Source organism: Mus musculus, chromosome 6 (assembly GCF_000001635.26).
Source record: "Mus musculus strain C57BL/6J chromosome 6, GRCm38.p6 C57BL/6J".
In the NCBI taxonomy this organism is placed as follows: domain Eukaryota; kingdom Metazoa; phylum Chordata; class Mammalia; order Rodentia; family Muridae; genus Mus; species Mus musculus.
Window position 1 is genome coordinate 131,658,804 of NC_000072.6, and position 16,842 is coordinate 131,675,645.

Below are 16,842 nucleotides of genomic sequence, written 5' to 3' on the forward strand. Positions count from 1 at the left end.
GGTCCCTAGCTCTGTCTAGACACACAAAGGCTGATCACAACCATTTGTCTTGTTTTCTTTTACTCATCCTGGGAGTTACAGTGAATCACAGAAAAATGATTTTTTTTTTGTTTATCCTCACCATAAAAGCCTTTAAATGAATTTATCTCCAGGCTGAATGTTATCTGGTTATTTTGTGGAAAGAATTTGCATAGTCAAGTCACAATATGAAGTGAGGCTTCACGTGGACTTAACATGCCACCAGAAAAATAGATTCCTTGAGATGTCATCAACCATAGCAGGAACTTTTCATAACATCAACTAACAGGTAAAAACCAGTGGAAGAACAAGGCAGCTATTTATTTGCAAACCCATTTATTTGACTCTGAAATTTCCTTTTGTCTCACAGCATTTTAGTTGCTGCAGTGCCTTCAAAGAGGCTTGCTTTAACTGCTTATTTCCTAAAATTACGATGATTGAGTGACCGCAGGGATAGAGGCATGTGGCTGTCAAACCAGTTATAAAGAGCAGTTTATTTTGTGGCAGAATAAAGCATAGCACTTCTATGGAAAGGCCTACAAAATGCAGAATAAAGAAGACCATAAAAGATATTAGAAATTTCATAGCTTTCACATGTACTTTTGTGCTGTGGTCTCTGAATCCTGAAACATCTGAATGCATTTGTCTGACATGTCTCCAGAGGAAAACAATCAACAGAAAGCAGGTAATCAGGGATACAATAATGAAGAAAAAGATTCCCAGATTGGTCACACTTTGGTTAATAAGAAAGTAATTTTTCCGCTGGTGGACCCAAGATGTGTTTCTCTGGTGCATTTTACTATTTTGAAGTATCTTTGTCATTTGTGGAAAACATAGTAACCATGAGGTAAGTAAGCATCCTGACAGAAAGATAAAAACTGCATTGACTCTCCTTTTCAGCCAGAGAAATACAGAGTTGGAAAAATTAGCTATCTTTAGAAAGTAGAGGATGTTGAGGTTGGTGACAAACCAGACACTTAAGTGATTGAGAAATACCCATATGTAAGTAATATATTCAGTTATGTTTCCAGAGGTAAGCATGTGTGGAAAAAATACTTGTATATACCCTTGTAAAATTATTATCCATACAACACCAATTCTGGAAATCGCCAAGCCAATGAGAATGAAACCGATCTTAGAGAGCTTCTTGTTCTTAGCATAGTCCATGCAGTTAAAAAGTGCAATATATGTGTCCCCTAAAACTCCGAGCACAGCCTCACTAGTGACAACACAAAGGAGGATGCCTTCTGCTGAATTCAGCATCTTTACAGATCTCTAAGGTTACTTCTGCTGCATCTATTGTAAATTATCTGCTGGAGAATGTCCCATATACTGGCTTCTTGATGGAGAAGTTATGCCATCTTCTTTATCTACATAGACAATCTTTTCAAGCCTATTGTCATGTGATAGATTCAGAACTTTATGGGTGCTCTTTTTTATTGCTTTTGAAGATTTAGCTTGTCTATAAAATGTGTGCAGACTAATGTTTGCTTGCAGTTTGTTAATAAGCAAATAGAAGCTTCTATTTCATAAAATTTACTTGTTCCTTTGGAACTATTTGCATTTAGCAATCAAATGTGTAGTATCACTGTCAAATACACTGGTCAGACAACAGAAACCAACATTGCCCTGCCTCCTCTTCATTATGAAGTCATCATCATCAACTGGGCATGGTGCCACATGCTTGCAGGTCTAGCTCCTTTGGAAGATGAAATTACTTGAATCCAGGGGTTTGAGACATGGGTTATGTAGAAAAAGGACTTCAGAAACCAGAAAGAACCCAAACTCCAAAAATCTAGAAGGAACAACAACAAAAGTCAATACTTACAAGCACAATTAAAATATATTAAAAATGGGAGGAAGAAATGATGATAACCCCTGACTCCAAAACACTGACACTATAGAATTGAGAGGTTTCACCAAGCAGCTGGGGTGCTTTACAAACTGAATTTTGTGGCCTTCATAGACAAAGATTTTGCTGATGAATTTTAAGTAGTCTCTTCATTTTAGCATATTTCAGTTTGACAATATTCTTGGAATGTTCATGGGTATGGATTGCTGGATCTCACAGTGAAACATAGTCAGGCATAAGCACACTGTATGTGACAGTTATTAGGGTACAAAACACTTTTTTTAAATCATTGCTGCAAGAATTAGATAACCACATGGACCCCTCTTTTATATAGTATGAAAACTTCAAATGAATGTAGGCCACAAACCCCTCTCTCTAGATAAGAACTGAATCAATAACACTTCAAAGAAAATCTAATGGTAAATATTCTTGAGATATAATTTGACAGAAATTATCCAATTTAACTTAAAAAGCATATTCAACAACACTAAACAGATATACTGGATGTTGTTTCTCAGGAAAACTCGGAAAAATGCTGTGTCTTGCAAGGTTACGCAAAAGCTATATCATTACTATGATTTATCTGTTTTATATAAATTTCACTTTGCCAATATATTAGTCAGGGTTCTCTAGAGTCACAGAAGTTATGGGTAGTCTGTATATAGTAAAGGAATTTATTGATGACTTACAGTCTGCAGTCCAATTCCCAACAATGGTCGGTAGCAGCTGTGAATCGAGTTCAAGGATCTAGCAGTTGCTCAGTCCTGCACAGCAAGCAGGTGAAGGAGAGAGCAGCTCCCTTCTTCCAATATCCTTATATGCTCTCCAGCAGAAGGTGTAGCCCAGATTAAAGGCGTGTGCTGCCACACCTTTAATCCCAGATGACCTTGAACTCAGAGATCTCCTTGTCTTAATCTTCTGGAATCCATAGCCAACTATGCCTCAAGATCTCCATACCAAGATTCAGGTCAGAAACTTCTATTTCCCAGCCTCCAGATTAGGGTCCCTGGTGAGCCTTCTAATTCTGGATTATAGTTCATTCCAGATATAGTCAAATTGACAACCAGGAATAGCCACTACACCAACATTAAACTCTTTGAAGATAAGGAACTATTGATAAATACAGACCTTCTGTTAAAACAAACAGATTTGAATGCATTTAAGAAAACAACAAAAAATAATAAAAGGAAGCTCAGGACATACTATGCATGTCCTTTCGGGTCTGGGTTACTTCACTCAGGTTGATACTTTCTAATTCCCTCCATTTGCCTGTAAACTTCATGATGTCCTCTTTTATAATAGCTCAATAGTATTCCATTCTGTAAATGAACCACATTTTCTGTATCTATTCTTTCATTGAGGGACATCTTGGCTGTATCCTGCTTCTGGCTATTACAAATAAGGCTGCTATATATAGTGGAGCATGTGTCAGGGTGGTGTGGTGGAACATCTTTTGGGTATATGCTCAGGAGTGGTATACCTGGGTGTTTGGGTAGAATTATTTCCAATTTTCTGAGGAACAGCCAGATTGATTTCCAGAGTGGTTGAACCAGTTTGCAATACCATCAGCAATGCAAAAGTGCTTCTCTTTCTCCATACCCTTGCAAGCATGTGCTATCATATGAATTTTAGATCTTAGCCATTCTGTTTGGTACTTGGTGAAATCTCAGAGTCGTTTTGATTTGCATTTCCCTTATGACTAAGGATTTTGAACACTTCTTTAAATGCTTTTCAGTCATTTGAGATTCCTCTGTTGAAAATTCTGTTTAGCTCTGTACCCCATTTTTTAAAAAGTGGTTAATTTTTTTATTTAAATTTCAAATGTATTTCCCCTTGCCAGTTTCCCCTCCACACAACCCTATTCCATCCCCTCTTATCCTGCTTCTATGAGGGTGCTTCCCCACCTATGCATCCACTCCCACCTCACTGCCCTAGCATCTCCCTATTCAGGGACATCAAGCCTTCACAGGACCAAGGGCCTCTTAATGCCAGATAAGGTAGTCTGCTGCTACATATGCAGCTGGAGCCATGGGTTCCTCTGTGTGTACTCTTTGGTTGATGGGTTAGTTCCTGGGATCTCTGGGTCAGTTGATACTGATGTCTGTTGTTCTTCCTATGGGGTTACAAACCCCTTCAGTTCCTTCAGTCCTTCCCCCAACTCTTCTCTTAGGGTTCCTGTGTTCCGTCAGATGGTTGGCTGCAATCATCTGCATGTGTATTGGTCAGGCTCTGGCAGAGCCTCTCAGGGGACAGCTATATCAGGCTCTGCAGATGGGATGGATCCCTAGGTGGGGCAGTCTGTGGATGACCTTTCCTTCATTCTCTGCTTCACTCTTTGTTTCTGCATTTCCTTTAGACAGGAACCATTCTGGGATAAAATTTTTGATATGGGTATGTGGCCTCAACCAGGAGCTGTGCTTATCCCCTGGATATGGTCTCTATAGGCTCTCTCTTTTCCCCTTTGTTAGCTATTTAGGCTAATGTCATCCCATTGGGTCCTGGGAACCTCTTGCTTCCCTGGCCTCTAGGGCTTTCTAGTAGCTACCCTAGTTCCACATTCCCCACTGCTACACACCTCCGTTCAATTTTCTGACCCTCTGTACTTCTCCCCATCTTTTCTCATACTTGACCCTGTCCCCCTTTTTTCTCACCCACTTCTGTCCACTTCCCAACGACCTCCCTCTACTTCCCAAAATTCAGGTGACAGCAGATATTGGTGAGGATGTTTTGAAAGAGGAACACTCATCCATTGCTAGTGGGGTTGCTAGCTAGTACAACCACTCTGGAAATCAGTCTGGCAGTTTCTCAGAAAATTGGACATAGAACTTCCTGAGGACACAGCTTTACCCCTCCTAGGTGTATACCCAGAAGATGCTCCAACCTTTAATAAGGACTCATGTTCCACTATGTTCATAGCAGCCGTCTTTACTGGAAACACCTCAGATATACCTCAGTAAAAGGAACGGATACAGAAAATGTGGTACATTTACACAATGGAGTACTGTTCAGCAATTAAAAACAACGACTTCAGGAAATTTGCAGACAAATGAATGGAAATAGAAAATATCATCCTGAGTGAGGTAACCCAGTCACAAAAGAACACAAATGGTATTTATTCACTGATAAGGGGATATTTGGCATAAAGCTTGGATGCCCAAGATACAACTCAAAGTCCATATGAAGATCAACAGGAAGGAAGACCAAATTGTGAATGTTTCAGCCCTGTCCACCATTGTTAAATTGTGTTATTTGATTTTTTTTTTGGAGTCTAACTTCTTGAGTTCTTTATAAATTATGGATAGTAGCCCTCTGTCAGATGTAGGGTTGGTGAAGAACGTTTCCCAATATGTAGGTTGCCATTTTTTCCCTACTGACAGTTTTCTTTGCCTTACAGAAGATTTCAGTTTTATAAGGTTTCATTTGTCAATTGTTGATCTTAAAAGGCTGAGCCATTGGTGTTTTGTTCAGGGAATTTTCCTCTGTGCCAATGTGTTCCATGCTATTTCCCACTTTCTTCTCTTTTAGATTCAGTGTATTTATGTGAAGGTCCTTGATCCATTTGGACTTGAGATTTGTATAAGATGATAGAAATGGATCAATTTGCATTCTTCTACAAGCAAGAGTGCCAGTTAGACTATCACCAATTGTTTCAAATGCTTTATTTTACCACCGTATGATTTCTGGCTTCTTTGTGTCTGTAGGTGTGTGGGTTTATTTCTGGGTTTTTTATTCTATTCCATTGATTGGCCCATCTATCTCTGTACCAATACTGTGCAGTTTTTATCATTACTTTGCAGTACAGCTTGAGGTCAGATATGGTGATTCTCCAGAAGTTCTTTTATTGTTGAGAATTGGTTTTGCTATTCTGGGCTTTTTGTTTTTATATGAAGATGAGAATTGCTCTTTTCATGTCTGTGAAGAATTGTGTTGTAATTTTGATAGCGATTGCATTGAATCTGTAGATTTCTTTTGATAAGATGGCCATTTTTACTGTGTTAATCCTACTGATTCACAAGCATGGAATATCTTTCCATCTTCTTTTTAATTTTTTTATTAGATATTTTCTTCATTTACATTTCAAATGCTACCCCAAAAGTCCCCTATACCTCCCCACCACCCCACCCTGCTCACATACCCACCCACTCCCACTTCTTGGCCCTGGCGTTCCCCTGTACTGGGGCATATAAAGTTTGCAAGACCAAGGGGCCTCTCTTCCCAATAATGGCTGACTAGGCCATCTTCTGCTACATACGCAGCTAGAGACACGAGCTCTGGGGGTACTGGTTAGTTCATATTGTTGTTCTACCTATAGGGTTGCAGACCTCTTCAGCTCCTTAGGTACATTCTCTAGCTCCTCCATTGGGGGCCCTGTGTTCCATCCTATAGATGACTGTGAGCATCCACTTCTGTATTTACCAGGAACTTGCATAGCCTCACAAGAGACAGCTATATCAGGGTCCTTTCAGCAAAATCTTGCTGGCATATGCAAAAGTGTCTGCGTTTGGTGGTTGATTATGGGATGGACCCCTGGGTGGATGTTTCCATCTTCTGAGGTGTTCTTCGATTTCTTTTTTTCAGGGACTTGGAGTTTCTACAATATAGATCTTTTGCTTGCTTGATTAAAGCTACACCAAGATATTTTATATTATTTGTGACTATTGTGAAGGGAGTTGTTTACCTAATTTCTTTCTTAGCCCATTTGTCATTTGTATAAAGAAAGGCTACTGATTTTTTTTAATTAGTTTTACATCCAGGTGCTTAGCTGAAGTTGTTTATCAGCTATAGGAATTCTCTGGAAGAATTTTGAGGGTCACTTATGTTTATTATCAGTATCATCTGCAAATAGTGATAACTTGCCTCCTTTCTTTCCAGTTTGTATGCCCTTAATCTCCTTTTATTGTCTGATTGCTTAAATAGAACTTCAAGATCTATATTCAATAGATAGAGCAAGAATAGGCAGCCTTGTCTTGTCCCTGATTTTAGTGGGATTGCTTTAAGTTATTCTCCCTTTCATTTGATGTTGACTGTTGGTTTGCTGTACACTGCTTTTATTAGGTTTAGATGTATGCCATGAATTCTTGACCTCTCCAAGTCTTTTAACAAGAAGGGGTGTTGTGTTTTCTCAAAGTCTTTTTCAGCATCTAATGAGCTGATCATGTGATTTTTATTTCTTTGAGTATTTTTATATAGTGGGTTACATTGATGGATTTTCATATATTGAACTATCCCTACATCCTTGGGATGAAGCCTACGTTATTGTGGTGAATGATGGTTTTGATATGATCTTGGATTCTGTTTGCAAGGATCTTGAGTATGTTCTCACCAATATCCATGAGTAAAATTGGTCTGAAATTCTCTTTGTTGGGTTTTCGTGTGGTTTGGGTATCATAATAAGCATGACTTTATAGGATAAATTATGTAGTGTTCCCTCTGTTTTGATTTTGTGGAATAGTTTGAGGAGTATTGGTATTAGCTATTATCTGAATGTTCTGTGGAATTCTTCACTAAAACCATCTGTCCCTGGCTTTTTTTTTTTTTTTTTTTTTTTTTTGGTTGAGAGGATTTTAATGACTACTTCTATTTCCTTAGGGGATAGATTAGATACTTTATTTGATTTTGATTTGACTTTGGTACATGATATCTGTCTAGAAAACCATCCACTTCATCTAGATTTTCCAGTTTTATTGGGTATAGGCTTGTGTAGAAAGATCTGATGACTTTTGGAATTTCCTCCTTTTCTTTTCTAACATATCCCTTTCTATTTATGATTTTATTGATGTGGTTATTGTCTCTGTGCCTTTTAGTTAGTTTGTCTAAGAGTTTATCTATATTCTTGATTTTCTCAAGAAACCAGTTCTTGATTTTTTGATTCTTTGTATCATTTTCTTTGTTTTTAATTAGTTGATATCAGTCCTCAGTTTGACTATTTTCTGTTCTCGGCTCTCCACTTATCTTGAATATGTTTGCTTGTTTTTGTTTAGAACTTTGTGATGTGCTCTTAACTCGCTAGTATAGGATTTCTCCAATTTCTTTGTGAAAGCACTTAGTGCTATGAACTTTCCTCTTTTCTCTGCTTTCCTTTTGTCCAGTAATTTTGAGTATGCTGTGGCTTCATTTTCTGCCAGAGGCCAGCCCCAGCTTGACTATTCTTTCTTGTTGCTTCTTCTTGAGGCAGCAGAGAGGGAAGAGCATCAGTGGAGGGTAAGACTTTGTCTTTCAAGATATTTAGGGTTGCTGTATAATAATAATAAAATTTTTTCTTATTTAAATCTCAGTTACTATGCTACTGTAGCTAACTGGCCTTTCTTTCTTTCTTTCTTTCTTTCTTTCTTTCTTTCTTTCTTTCTTTCTTTCTTTCTTTCTTTCTTTCTTCCTTCCTTCCTTCCTTCCTTCCTCCCTCCCTCCCTCCCTCCCTCCCTCCCTCCCTCCCTCCCTCCCTTCCTTTCTTTCCCTCCCTCCCTCCCTCCCTCCCTCCCTCCCTCTTTCTTTCTTTCTTTCTTTCTTTCTTTCTTTCTTTCTTTCTTTCTTTCTTTCTTTGTTTTGTAATTGGATATTTTATTCATTTACATTTCAAACATTATCCTCTTTCCCTATTTCCCCCTAGAAACTGCCATCCCATCTCCCCTCCTCCTGCCTCCCTGTCCTCATATTCCCCTACACTGGAGCATCAAATCTTCACAGGACCAAGAGCTTCTCTCATTGATGCCCGACAAGGCCATCCCCTGCTACATATATGACTAGAGCCATGGGTCCCTCTATGTGTACTCCTTGGTTGGAGATTTAAACACTGGGACCTCTGGTTGGTTGATATTGTTGTTATTCCTATTGTGCTGCAAACCCCTTCAGCTCCTTCAGTCCTTTCTCTAACTCCTCCATTGGGAACCCCCTGATCAGTTCAATGATTCATTGAGTGGCTATGAGCATCCACCTCTATATATGAAAGACTCTGGCAGAGCTTCTCAGGAGACAGCTATATCAGGCTCCTGTTAGCATGTACTTCTTGGCATCTACACTAGTGTATGGATTTGGTGACTGTGTGGAGCAGAGACTGAAGGAAAGCCCATCCAGAGACTGCCCCACCTGGGGATCCATCCCATATACGGTCTTCCAGAGCCTCACAAATACAGAGGGAGATGCTTGTAGCCAATTAGGACTTGAAGGGCAACCCCATAGGAGGAACAACATTAACCAACCAGACACCCCCTACCCAGAGCTCCCAGGGACTAAACCACCAACCAAAGAGAATACATGGAGCGACCCATGAGTCCAGCAACATATATAGCAGAGAATGGCCTTGTCTGACATCACTGGGAAAAGAGGCCTTTGGTCCTGTGAAGGCTCATACCCCAGTGTAGGGGAACACAAGGGTGGAAAGGCAGGAGTGGGTGTGTGGGTGGGGAAGCTTCCTCATAGAAACAGGGGGAGGGGGAATAGGATAGTGGCTTTAAGGAAGGGAGACCAGGAAAGGGGATATATTTGAAATGTAAATAAAAAAAATTCAATAAAAGAAAAAAAATGTGCTGAAGAAGTTGATTAGTAGTAAATCTTAATTTCCTCTGAGCAAATGTTCATAAAAACAAAACAAAACAGAAAAAAATAAAACACCCAACTACCAAAGACCACTCATATATAAGTGAGCCCTCTGGCTGTGCCCTGCCAAAATTAGTAGTAAGAATGAATGCTATCAAGAAACAAGAGCACCTGGAAAGCAGTATTGTCAGGAATAAATGAGAAAATATGCATTCAGCAAAGGGCTTAAGTGGCGATATTATCTTTGAACCATAGCATTTAACAGGAAAGAAATTGTAAAGATTTGTTGCTATGAGAGGTACTAACAACATCCTTGTATATGTGAGCATTGGAACCAAAATATATGACCACATTTCATTATATTGTACAAGCTAAAATTTTAGTTTTAATGATATCTAACTTGAGTGTCATGGCAAATGAGAAACTAATAGAATCTCTTCGAGTTTGAGTCTGGCCTGTTCTATATAGAGAGATCTTGTTGAAAAAAAAAATCCCAGGACAGTCAGGACTATACAGAGAAACTTTGTCTTGGGAAAAAAAAAAAGAAACAAAATTTCAAGACTGGTCATGTCTTTAGACATTGTTAATACTTAAAGTCAATTCCTCGCTGGCAGAACACACTGAAAACTTGAACATCAAATTCCCAGAGACAAATTTATAATAGAAGTGGGTTCAAAATAGAGCCTCAAAATACAGGGCAAGTAAGTATTGAGTTTAGGTAGTAGAATGCTTGCCCAGTTTACACAAAGGCCTGGTTTTGATCCCTAGCATGGAATAAAATCAGGCTTGTTGGTGCATCCCTTATAGTCTCAGTGCTCAAAAGACAAACACTTGAGACATGGAAATTCAAAATCATCTGCAGCTACACAGCAAGTTTGAGGCTGGCCTGAGCTATACAACACTTTGTTTTAAAGAAAGAAACTTCATTATGTCTAAACCACTAAAATCATGCCAGTAAGAGCAGCAAAGCACTTGATTAGGCCTGAAAGAGCAGTGATTTGTGTCTGTGAAGTTGCAACATTCTTCCCCTTGTCTAAGAAAGAATGTTAACCACACAGAAATTTTTTTTACAGATTTTAACTTTTATTCATCTGTTTTTTAATGTATATGAACAGTACATAGGAAATTTAGTGATTTATAGTGGATTAAACAAGTAAACAAAACATCATAAGTACCACTATACAGAGATAAGGTTACTTATAAATTTAATAAACATATTTCCTCCTTCCCTTCCTCCCTCTCTCTCTCTGTACTTACATATCTGTCTATCTGAAAATATATGTACAGTTAGTTAAGAATTGGAAGTATACTAATTATAATCAATATTTTGTTCATAACTTTTCATTTATAACATTGACTTAATTGAAACTCATATTATATAAAATGGATCATTGCAATAAAAGGAGAAGGCATAATTAAATGAAAACTAATGTTGGAAAAAATTGCAAGAAGAGAAAACAAAAATCTCATAAACTTGAATACACATAAACTACAAACTGATTTCTTCAAACATTACAAAATATTTTCTAGATAGCAAATTAAGAGGAAATAACTCAGATCTTGGTTCCGGGACTCCGCCTAACTTAGGAAATTAGTCTGAACAGGTGAGATGGTGCACCACAGAACCGGACGGCTTCTGGGACAGGCAAAGGCACAGAGCCACTGAGGCAGCACCCTTTGCGGGCCACAGACAGCCGGCCACCTTCCGGACCAGATGACAGGTGTCCGCCTGGCTTGGAAGGCCTCAGCCTCAGGAGCAGTAGGCGCCACCTTGGTTCCTGGACTCCACCGAACTTAGGAATTTAGTCTGCACAGGTGAGAGTCTGCACCACAGAAGCTGACAGCTTCTGGGACCTGCCAAAGCAACACAGCTTCTGAGAAAGGTCCTGTTTTGGGCCTTCTTTTTCGGCCAGGAGGAGGTCCAAACACAAGATATCTGCGCACATTCCCTGTAAGAGAGCTTGCCAGCAGAGAGTGCTCTGAGCACTGAAACTCAGAGGAGAGAATCTGTCTCCCAGGTCTGCTGATAAACTGTAACAGAATCACCAGAAGAACAATCTCTAAACAGAGTCAACTATAACAACTAACTCCAGAGATTACCAGATGGCGAAAAGTAAACATAGGAATCTTACTCACAGGAAGCAAGACCACTCACCATCATCAGAACCCAGCACTCCCACTTTGCCCAGTCCAGGGCACCCCAAAACCTAGACCCAGATTTAAAAGCATATTTCATGATGATGGTAGAGGACATCAAGAAGGACTTTAATAACTCACTCAAAGAAATACAGGAGAACACTGCTAAAGAGTTACAAGTCCTTAAAGAAAAACAGGAAAACGCAATCAAACAGGTAGAAGTCCTTAAAGAAAAAGAGGAAAAAACATACAAACAGGTGATGGAAATGAACAAAACCATACTAGACCTAAAAAGGGAAGTAGACACAATAAAGAAAACTCAAAGTGAGGCAACGCTGGAGATAGAAACCCTAGGAAAGAAATCTGGAACCATAGATGCTAGCATCAGCAACAGAATACAAGAGATGGAAGAGAGAATCTCAGGTGCAGAAGATTCCATAGAGAACATCGGCACAACAATCAAAGAAAATGGAAAATGCAAAAAGATCCTAACTCAAAATATCCAGGAAATCTAGGACACGATGAGAAGACCAAACCTACGGATAGTAGGAGTGGATGAGAATGAAGATTTTCAACTCAAAGGACCAGCAAACATCTTCAACAAAATTATTGAAGAAAACTTCCCAAATCTAAAGAAAGAGATGCCCATGAACATACAAGAAGCCTACAGAACTGCAAGTAGACTGGACCAGAAAAGAAATTCCTCCCGACAAATAATAATCAGAACAACAAATGCACTGAATAAAGATAGAATACTAAAAGCAGTAAGGAAAAAGGTCAAGTAACATATAAAGGCAAGCCTATCAGAATTACACCAGATTTTTCACCAGAGACTATGAAAGCCAGAAGAGCCTGGACAGATGTTATACAGACACTAAGAGAACACAAATTCCAGCCCGGGCTACTATACCCAGCCAAACTCTCAATTACCATAGATGGAGAAAAAAAGTATTCCACGACAAAACCAAATTCACACATTATCTTTCCACAAATCCAACTCTTCAAAGAATAATAACAGAAAAAAACAACAATACAAGGATGGAAATCATGCCCTAGAAAAAGCAAGAAAGTAATCACTCAACAAACCAAAAAGAAGAAAGCCACAAGAACAGAATACTCAACAAAACTGGAGAACCTGGATGAAATGGACAAATTTCTAGACAGATACCAGGTACCAAAGTTGAATCAAGATCAGGTTAATGATCTAAACATCCCGATACCCCACAAAGAAATAGAAGCAGTCATTAATAGTCTCCCAACCAAAAAAAGCCCAGGAACAGGTGGGTTTAGTGCAGAGTTCTATCAGACCTTCAAAGAAGATCTAATCCCAGTTCTTCACAAACTATTCCACAAAATAGAAAGAGAAGGTACTCTACCCAACTCATTCTATGAACCCACAATTACTCTGATCCCTAAACCACAAAAAGACGCCACAAAGATAGAGAACTTCAGACCAATATCCCTTATGAATATTGATGCAAAAATCCTCAATAAAGTTCTTGCTAACCGAATCCAAGAACACATCAAAACAATCATCCATCCTGACCAAGTAGGTTTAATCCCAGGGATGCAGGGATGGTTCAATATACGGAAATACATCAATGTAATCCAGTATATAAACAAACTCAAAGTCAAAAAACACATGATCATCTCGTTAGATGCTGAGAAAGCATTTGACATAATCCAACACCCATTCATGATAAAAGTCTTGGAAAGATAAGGAATTCAAGGCCCATACTTAACATGATAAAAGCAATCTACAGCAAACCAGTAGCCAGCATCAAAGTAAATGGTGAGAAGCTTGAAGCAATCCCACTAAAATCAGGGACTAGACAAGGCTGTCCACTCTCTCCCTACCTATTCAACATTGTACTTGAAGTCCTAGCCAGAGCAATTAGACAACAAAAGGAGATCAAGGGGATACAAATTGGAAAGGAAGAATTCAAATTATCACTTTTTGCAGATGATATGATAGTATATATATGTGACCCTAAAAATTCCACCAGAGAACTCCTAAGCCTGATAAACAGCTTCAGTGAAGTAGCTGGATACAAAATTAACTCAAACAAGTCAATGGCCTTTCTTTACACAAAGGACAAACAGGCTGAGAAAAAAATTAGGGAAACAATACCTTTCTCAGTAGCCACAAATAATATAAAATACGTAGGTGTGACTCTAACTAAGGAAGTGAAAGATCTGTATGACAAGAACTTCAAGTCTCTGAAGAGAGAAATTAAAGAAGATCTCAGAAGATGGAAAGATCTCCCATGCTCATGGATTGGCAGGATCAATATAGTAAAAATGGCTATCTTGCCAAAAGCAATCTACAGATTCAATGCAATCCCCATCAAAATTCCAACTCATTTCTTCAACGAATTAGAAAGGGCAATCGGCAGATTCATCTGGAATAACAAAAAACCTAGGATAGCAAAAACTCTTCTCAAGGATAAAAGAACCTCTGGTGGAATCACTATGCCCGACTAAAAGATGTACTACAGAGCAATTGTGATAAAAACTGCATGGTACTGGTATAGCGACAGACAAGTAGACCAATGGAACAGAATTGAAGACCCAGAGATGAACCTACACACCTATGGTCACTTGATCTTTGACAAGGGAGCTAAAACTATCCAGTGGAAAAAAGACAGCATTTTCAACAAATGGTGCTGGCACAACTGGCTGTTATCATGTAGAAGATTTCGAATTGATCCATTCCTATCTCCTTGTACTAAGGTCAAATCTAAGTGGATTAAGGAACTCCACATAAAACCAGAGACACTGAAACTTATAGAGGAGAAAGTAGGGAAAAGCCTCGAAGATATGTGTACAGGAGACAAATTCCTGAATAGAACAGCAATGGCTTGTGCTGTAAGATCGAGAATCAATAAATGGGACCTCATAAAATTGCAAAGCAAAAGACACCATCAATAAGACAAAAAGACCACCAACAGATTGGGAAAGGATCTTTATCTATCCCAAATCAGACAGGGGACTAATATCCAATATATATAAAGAACTCAAGAAGGTAGACTCCATAAAATCAAATAACCCCATTAAAAAAATGTTGCTCAGAACTGAACAATGATTTCTCACCCGAGGAATACCGAAAGGCAGAGAAGCACCTGAAAAAATGTTTAACATCCTTAATCATCAGGGAAATGCAAATCAAAACAACCCTGAGATTCCACCTCACACCAGTCAGAATGGCTAAGATGAAAAAATCAGGTGACAGCAGATGCTGGCGAGGATGTGGCTATAGAGGAATGCTCCTCCATTGTTGGTGGGATTGCAAGCTTGTACAACCACTCTGGAAATCAGTCTGGCGGTTCTTCAGAAAATTGGACATAGTACTACCAGAAGATCCAGCAATACCTCTTCTGGACATATATCCAGAAGATGCCCCAACCGGTAAGAAGGACACATGCTCCATTATGTTCATAGCAGCCTTATTTATAATAGCCAGAAACTGGAAAGAACCCAGATGCCCCTCAACAGAGGAATGGATACAGAAAATGTGGTACATTTACACAATGGAGTACTACTCAGCTATTAAAAAGAATGAATTTATGAAATTCCTAGCCAAATGGATGGACCTGGAGGGCATCATCCTGAGTGAGGTAACCCAATCACAAAGGTACTCTCACAATATGTACTCACTGATAAGTTGATATTAGCCCCAAACTTAGGATACCCAAGATATAAGATACAATTTGCTAAACACATTAAACTCAAGAGAACGAAGACCAAAGTGTGGACACTTTGCCCCTTCTTAGAATAGGAAACAAAACATCTATGGAAGGATTTACAGAGACAAAATTTGGAAGTGTGACAAAAGGATGGACCATCTAGTGATTGCCATATCCAAAGATCATCCCATGATCAGCTTCCAAACGCTGACACCATTGTATATACTAGGAAGATTTTGCTGAAAGGACCCAGATATAGCTGTCTCTTGTGAGACTATGCCAGGGCCTAGCAAACACAGAAGTGGATGCTCACAGTCAGCTATTGAATGGACCACAGGGCCCCCAATGGAGGAACTAGAGGAAGCACCCAAGGAACTAAAGGGAACTGCAACCCTATAGGTGGAACAACAATATGGAATAAGCAGTACCCCTGAGCTCTTGTCTCTAGCTGCATATGTATCAAAAGATGGCCTAGTCGGCCATCACTGCAAAGAGCGGCCCATTGGACTTGCAAACTTTATATGCCCCAGTACAGGGGAACAGCAGGGCCAAAAAGGGGGAGTGGGTGGGTAGGGGAGTGTGGGTGGGTGGGTATGGGGGACTTTTGGTATAGCATTGGAAATGTAAATGAGCTAAATACCTAATAAATAATGGAAAAAAAGAGGAAATAACACAAAGCATTATAAGTACCATTATACAGAGATAAGGGACTTATAAATTTAATAAATATACGTCCTCCTTCATGTTAAAGTATAAAATAATAAAGAAAAGAATTAAGATAATGATAAAGAACAATTAGACAAATAATTGCTAAACAGTGTATGCTGGTAGCTAAAACCCCAAACTCTGTATAGAATACATATTCATTTGTAAAGTGAACTTTTGTAATAAGACAACATGGAAATAGTAAGGCTGGATAATGATGGATATTTATTCCCACTTGAAATATTTAATATTTCTTGAGAGAGTTATCAGTTCTGTAGGAAATTCAGTGAGTTAGAGTTTTAGAATTTTCCTTAAAATAAGACTCTTGCAGTTTCTTTGGTACCTTCGGTACACAAGATCTTTTCCCACCCAGATCTTCTTTCCACGCTACTCTTCAGCTTTACTCAGACTTGATTCAAATCTATCTTAACTTTACAGAAACCTTCTCTTCCCCAAGGACTTAGACATTCATTTGTTCACTACTAATTAAAGACTTTATCTTAGAAATATAACAATAGATATTTTAGTTATTGCTTGTTATTTTTCTTCCTATTAATATATTATTTACTGTACTATAACCTTGTTCAACACTATAGTTTCAATGTATGAATCTGCTGCTTAAAGAATGTTTTATTGTTATTGCTGTTTTTGCCAAGTCTGGCTTAGCCATGGTAGGGATGGAATGACTTAGTACCCATCCCTGGTACAGAGACAGTTTGTTTGTATAATAATGTACAGACTTTCATGTTCCTTCTTTGAGAAATGTTCTCTGCCAAGGTTAATAATCCCATAATAATCAGAGACAGCATGAGTCAGGTAGACGAGGGTGTGGCTAATGTATTAACAAAAATGGTTAATGCTGAGACAGCTGTTAAGGCTGTAGAAAAGAACTCTAAAAACATGAGTTAATATATA

At 38.8% G+C, this 16,842-nt stretch overlaps 1 protein-coding gene across 1 annotated transcript; it reads right to left on the bottom strand.

The window, feature by feature from the left end:
• Positions 1-314: 314 nt before the first annotated feature.
• Tas2r107 (taste receptor, type 2, member 107) lies at positions 315-1,346 on the bottom strand. Its single transcript, NM_199154.2, has one exon. The coding sequence runs from the start codon at positions 1,279-1,281 to the stop codon at positions 355-357; it is 927 nt and encodes a 308-aa protein (NP_954605.1). The 5' UTR covers positions 1,282-1,346; the 3' UTR covers positions 315-354.
• Between the last annotated feature and the right edge of the window lie 15,496 nt (positions 1,347-16,842).

Coding starts and splice junctions, on each gene's coding strand:
- Tas2r107 (NM_199154.2), bottom strand. CDS start 1,281: ATGCTGAATTCAGCAGAAGGCATCCTCCTTTGTGTTGTCACTAGTGAG.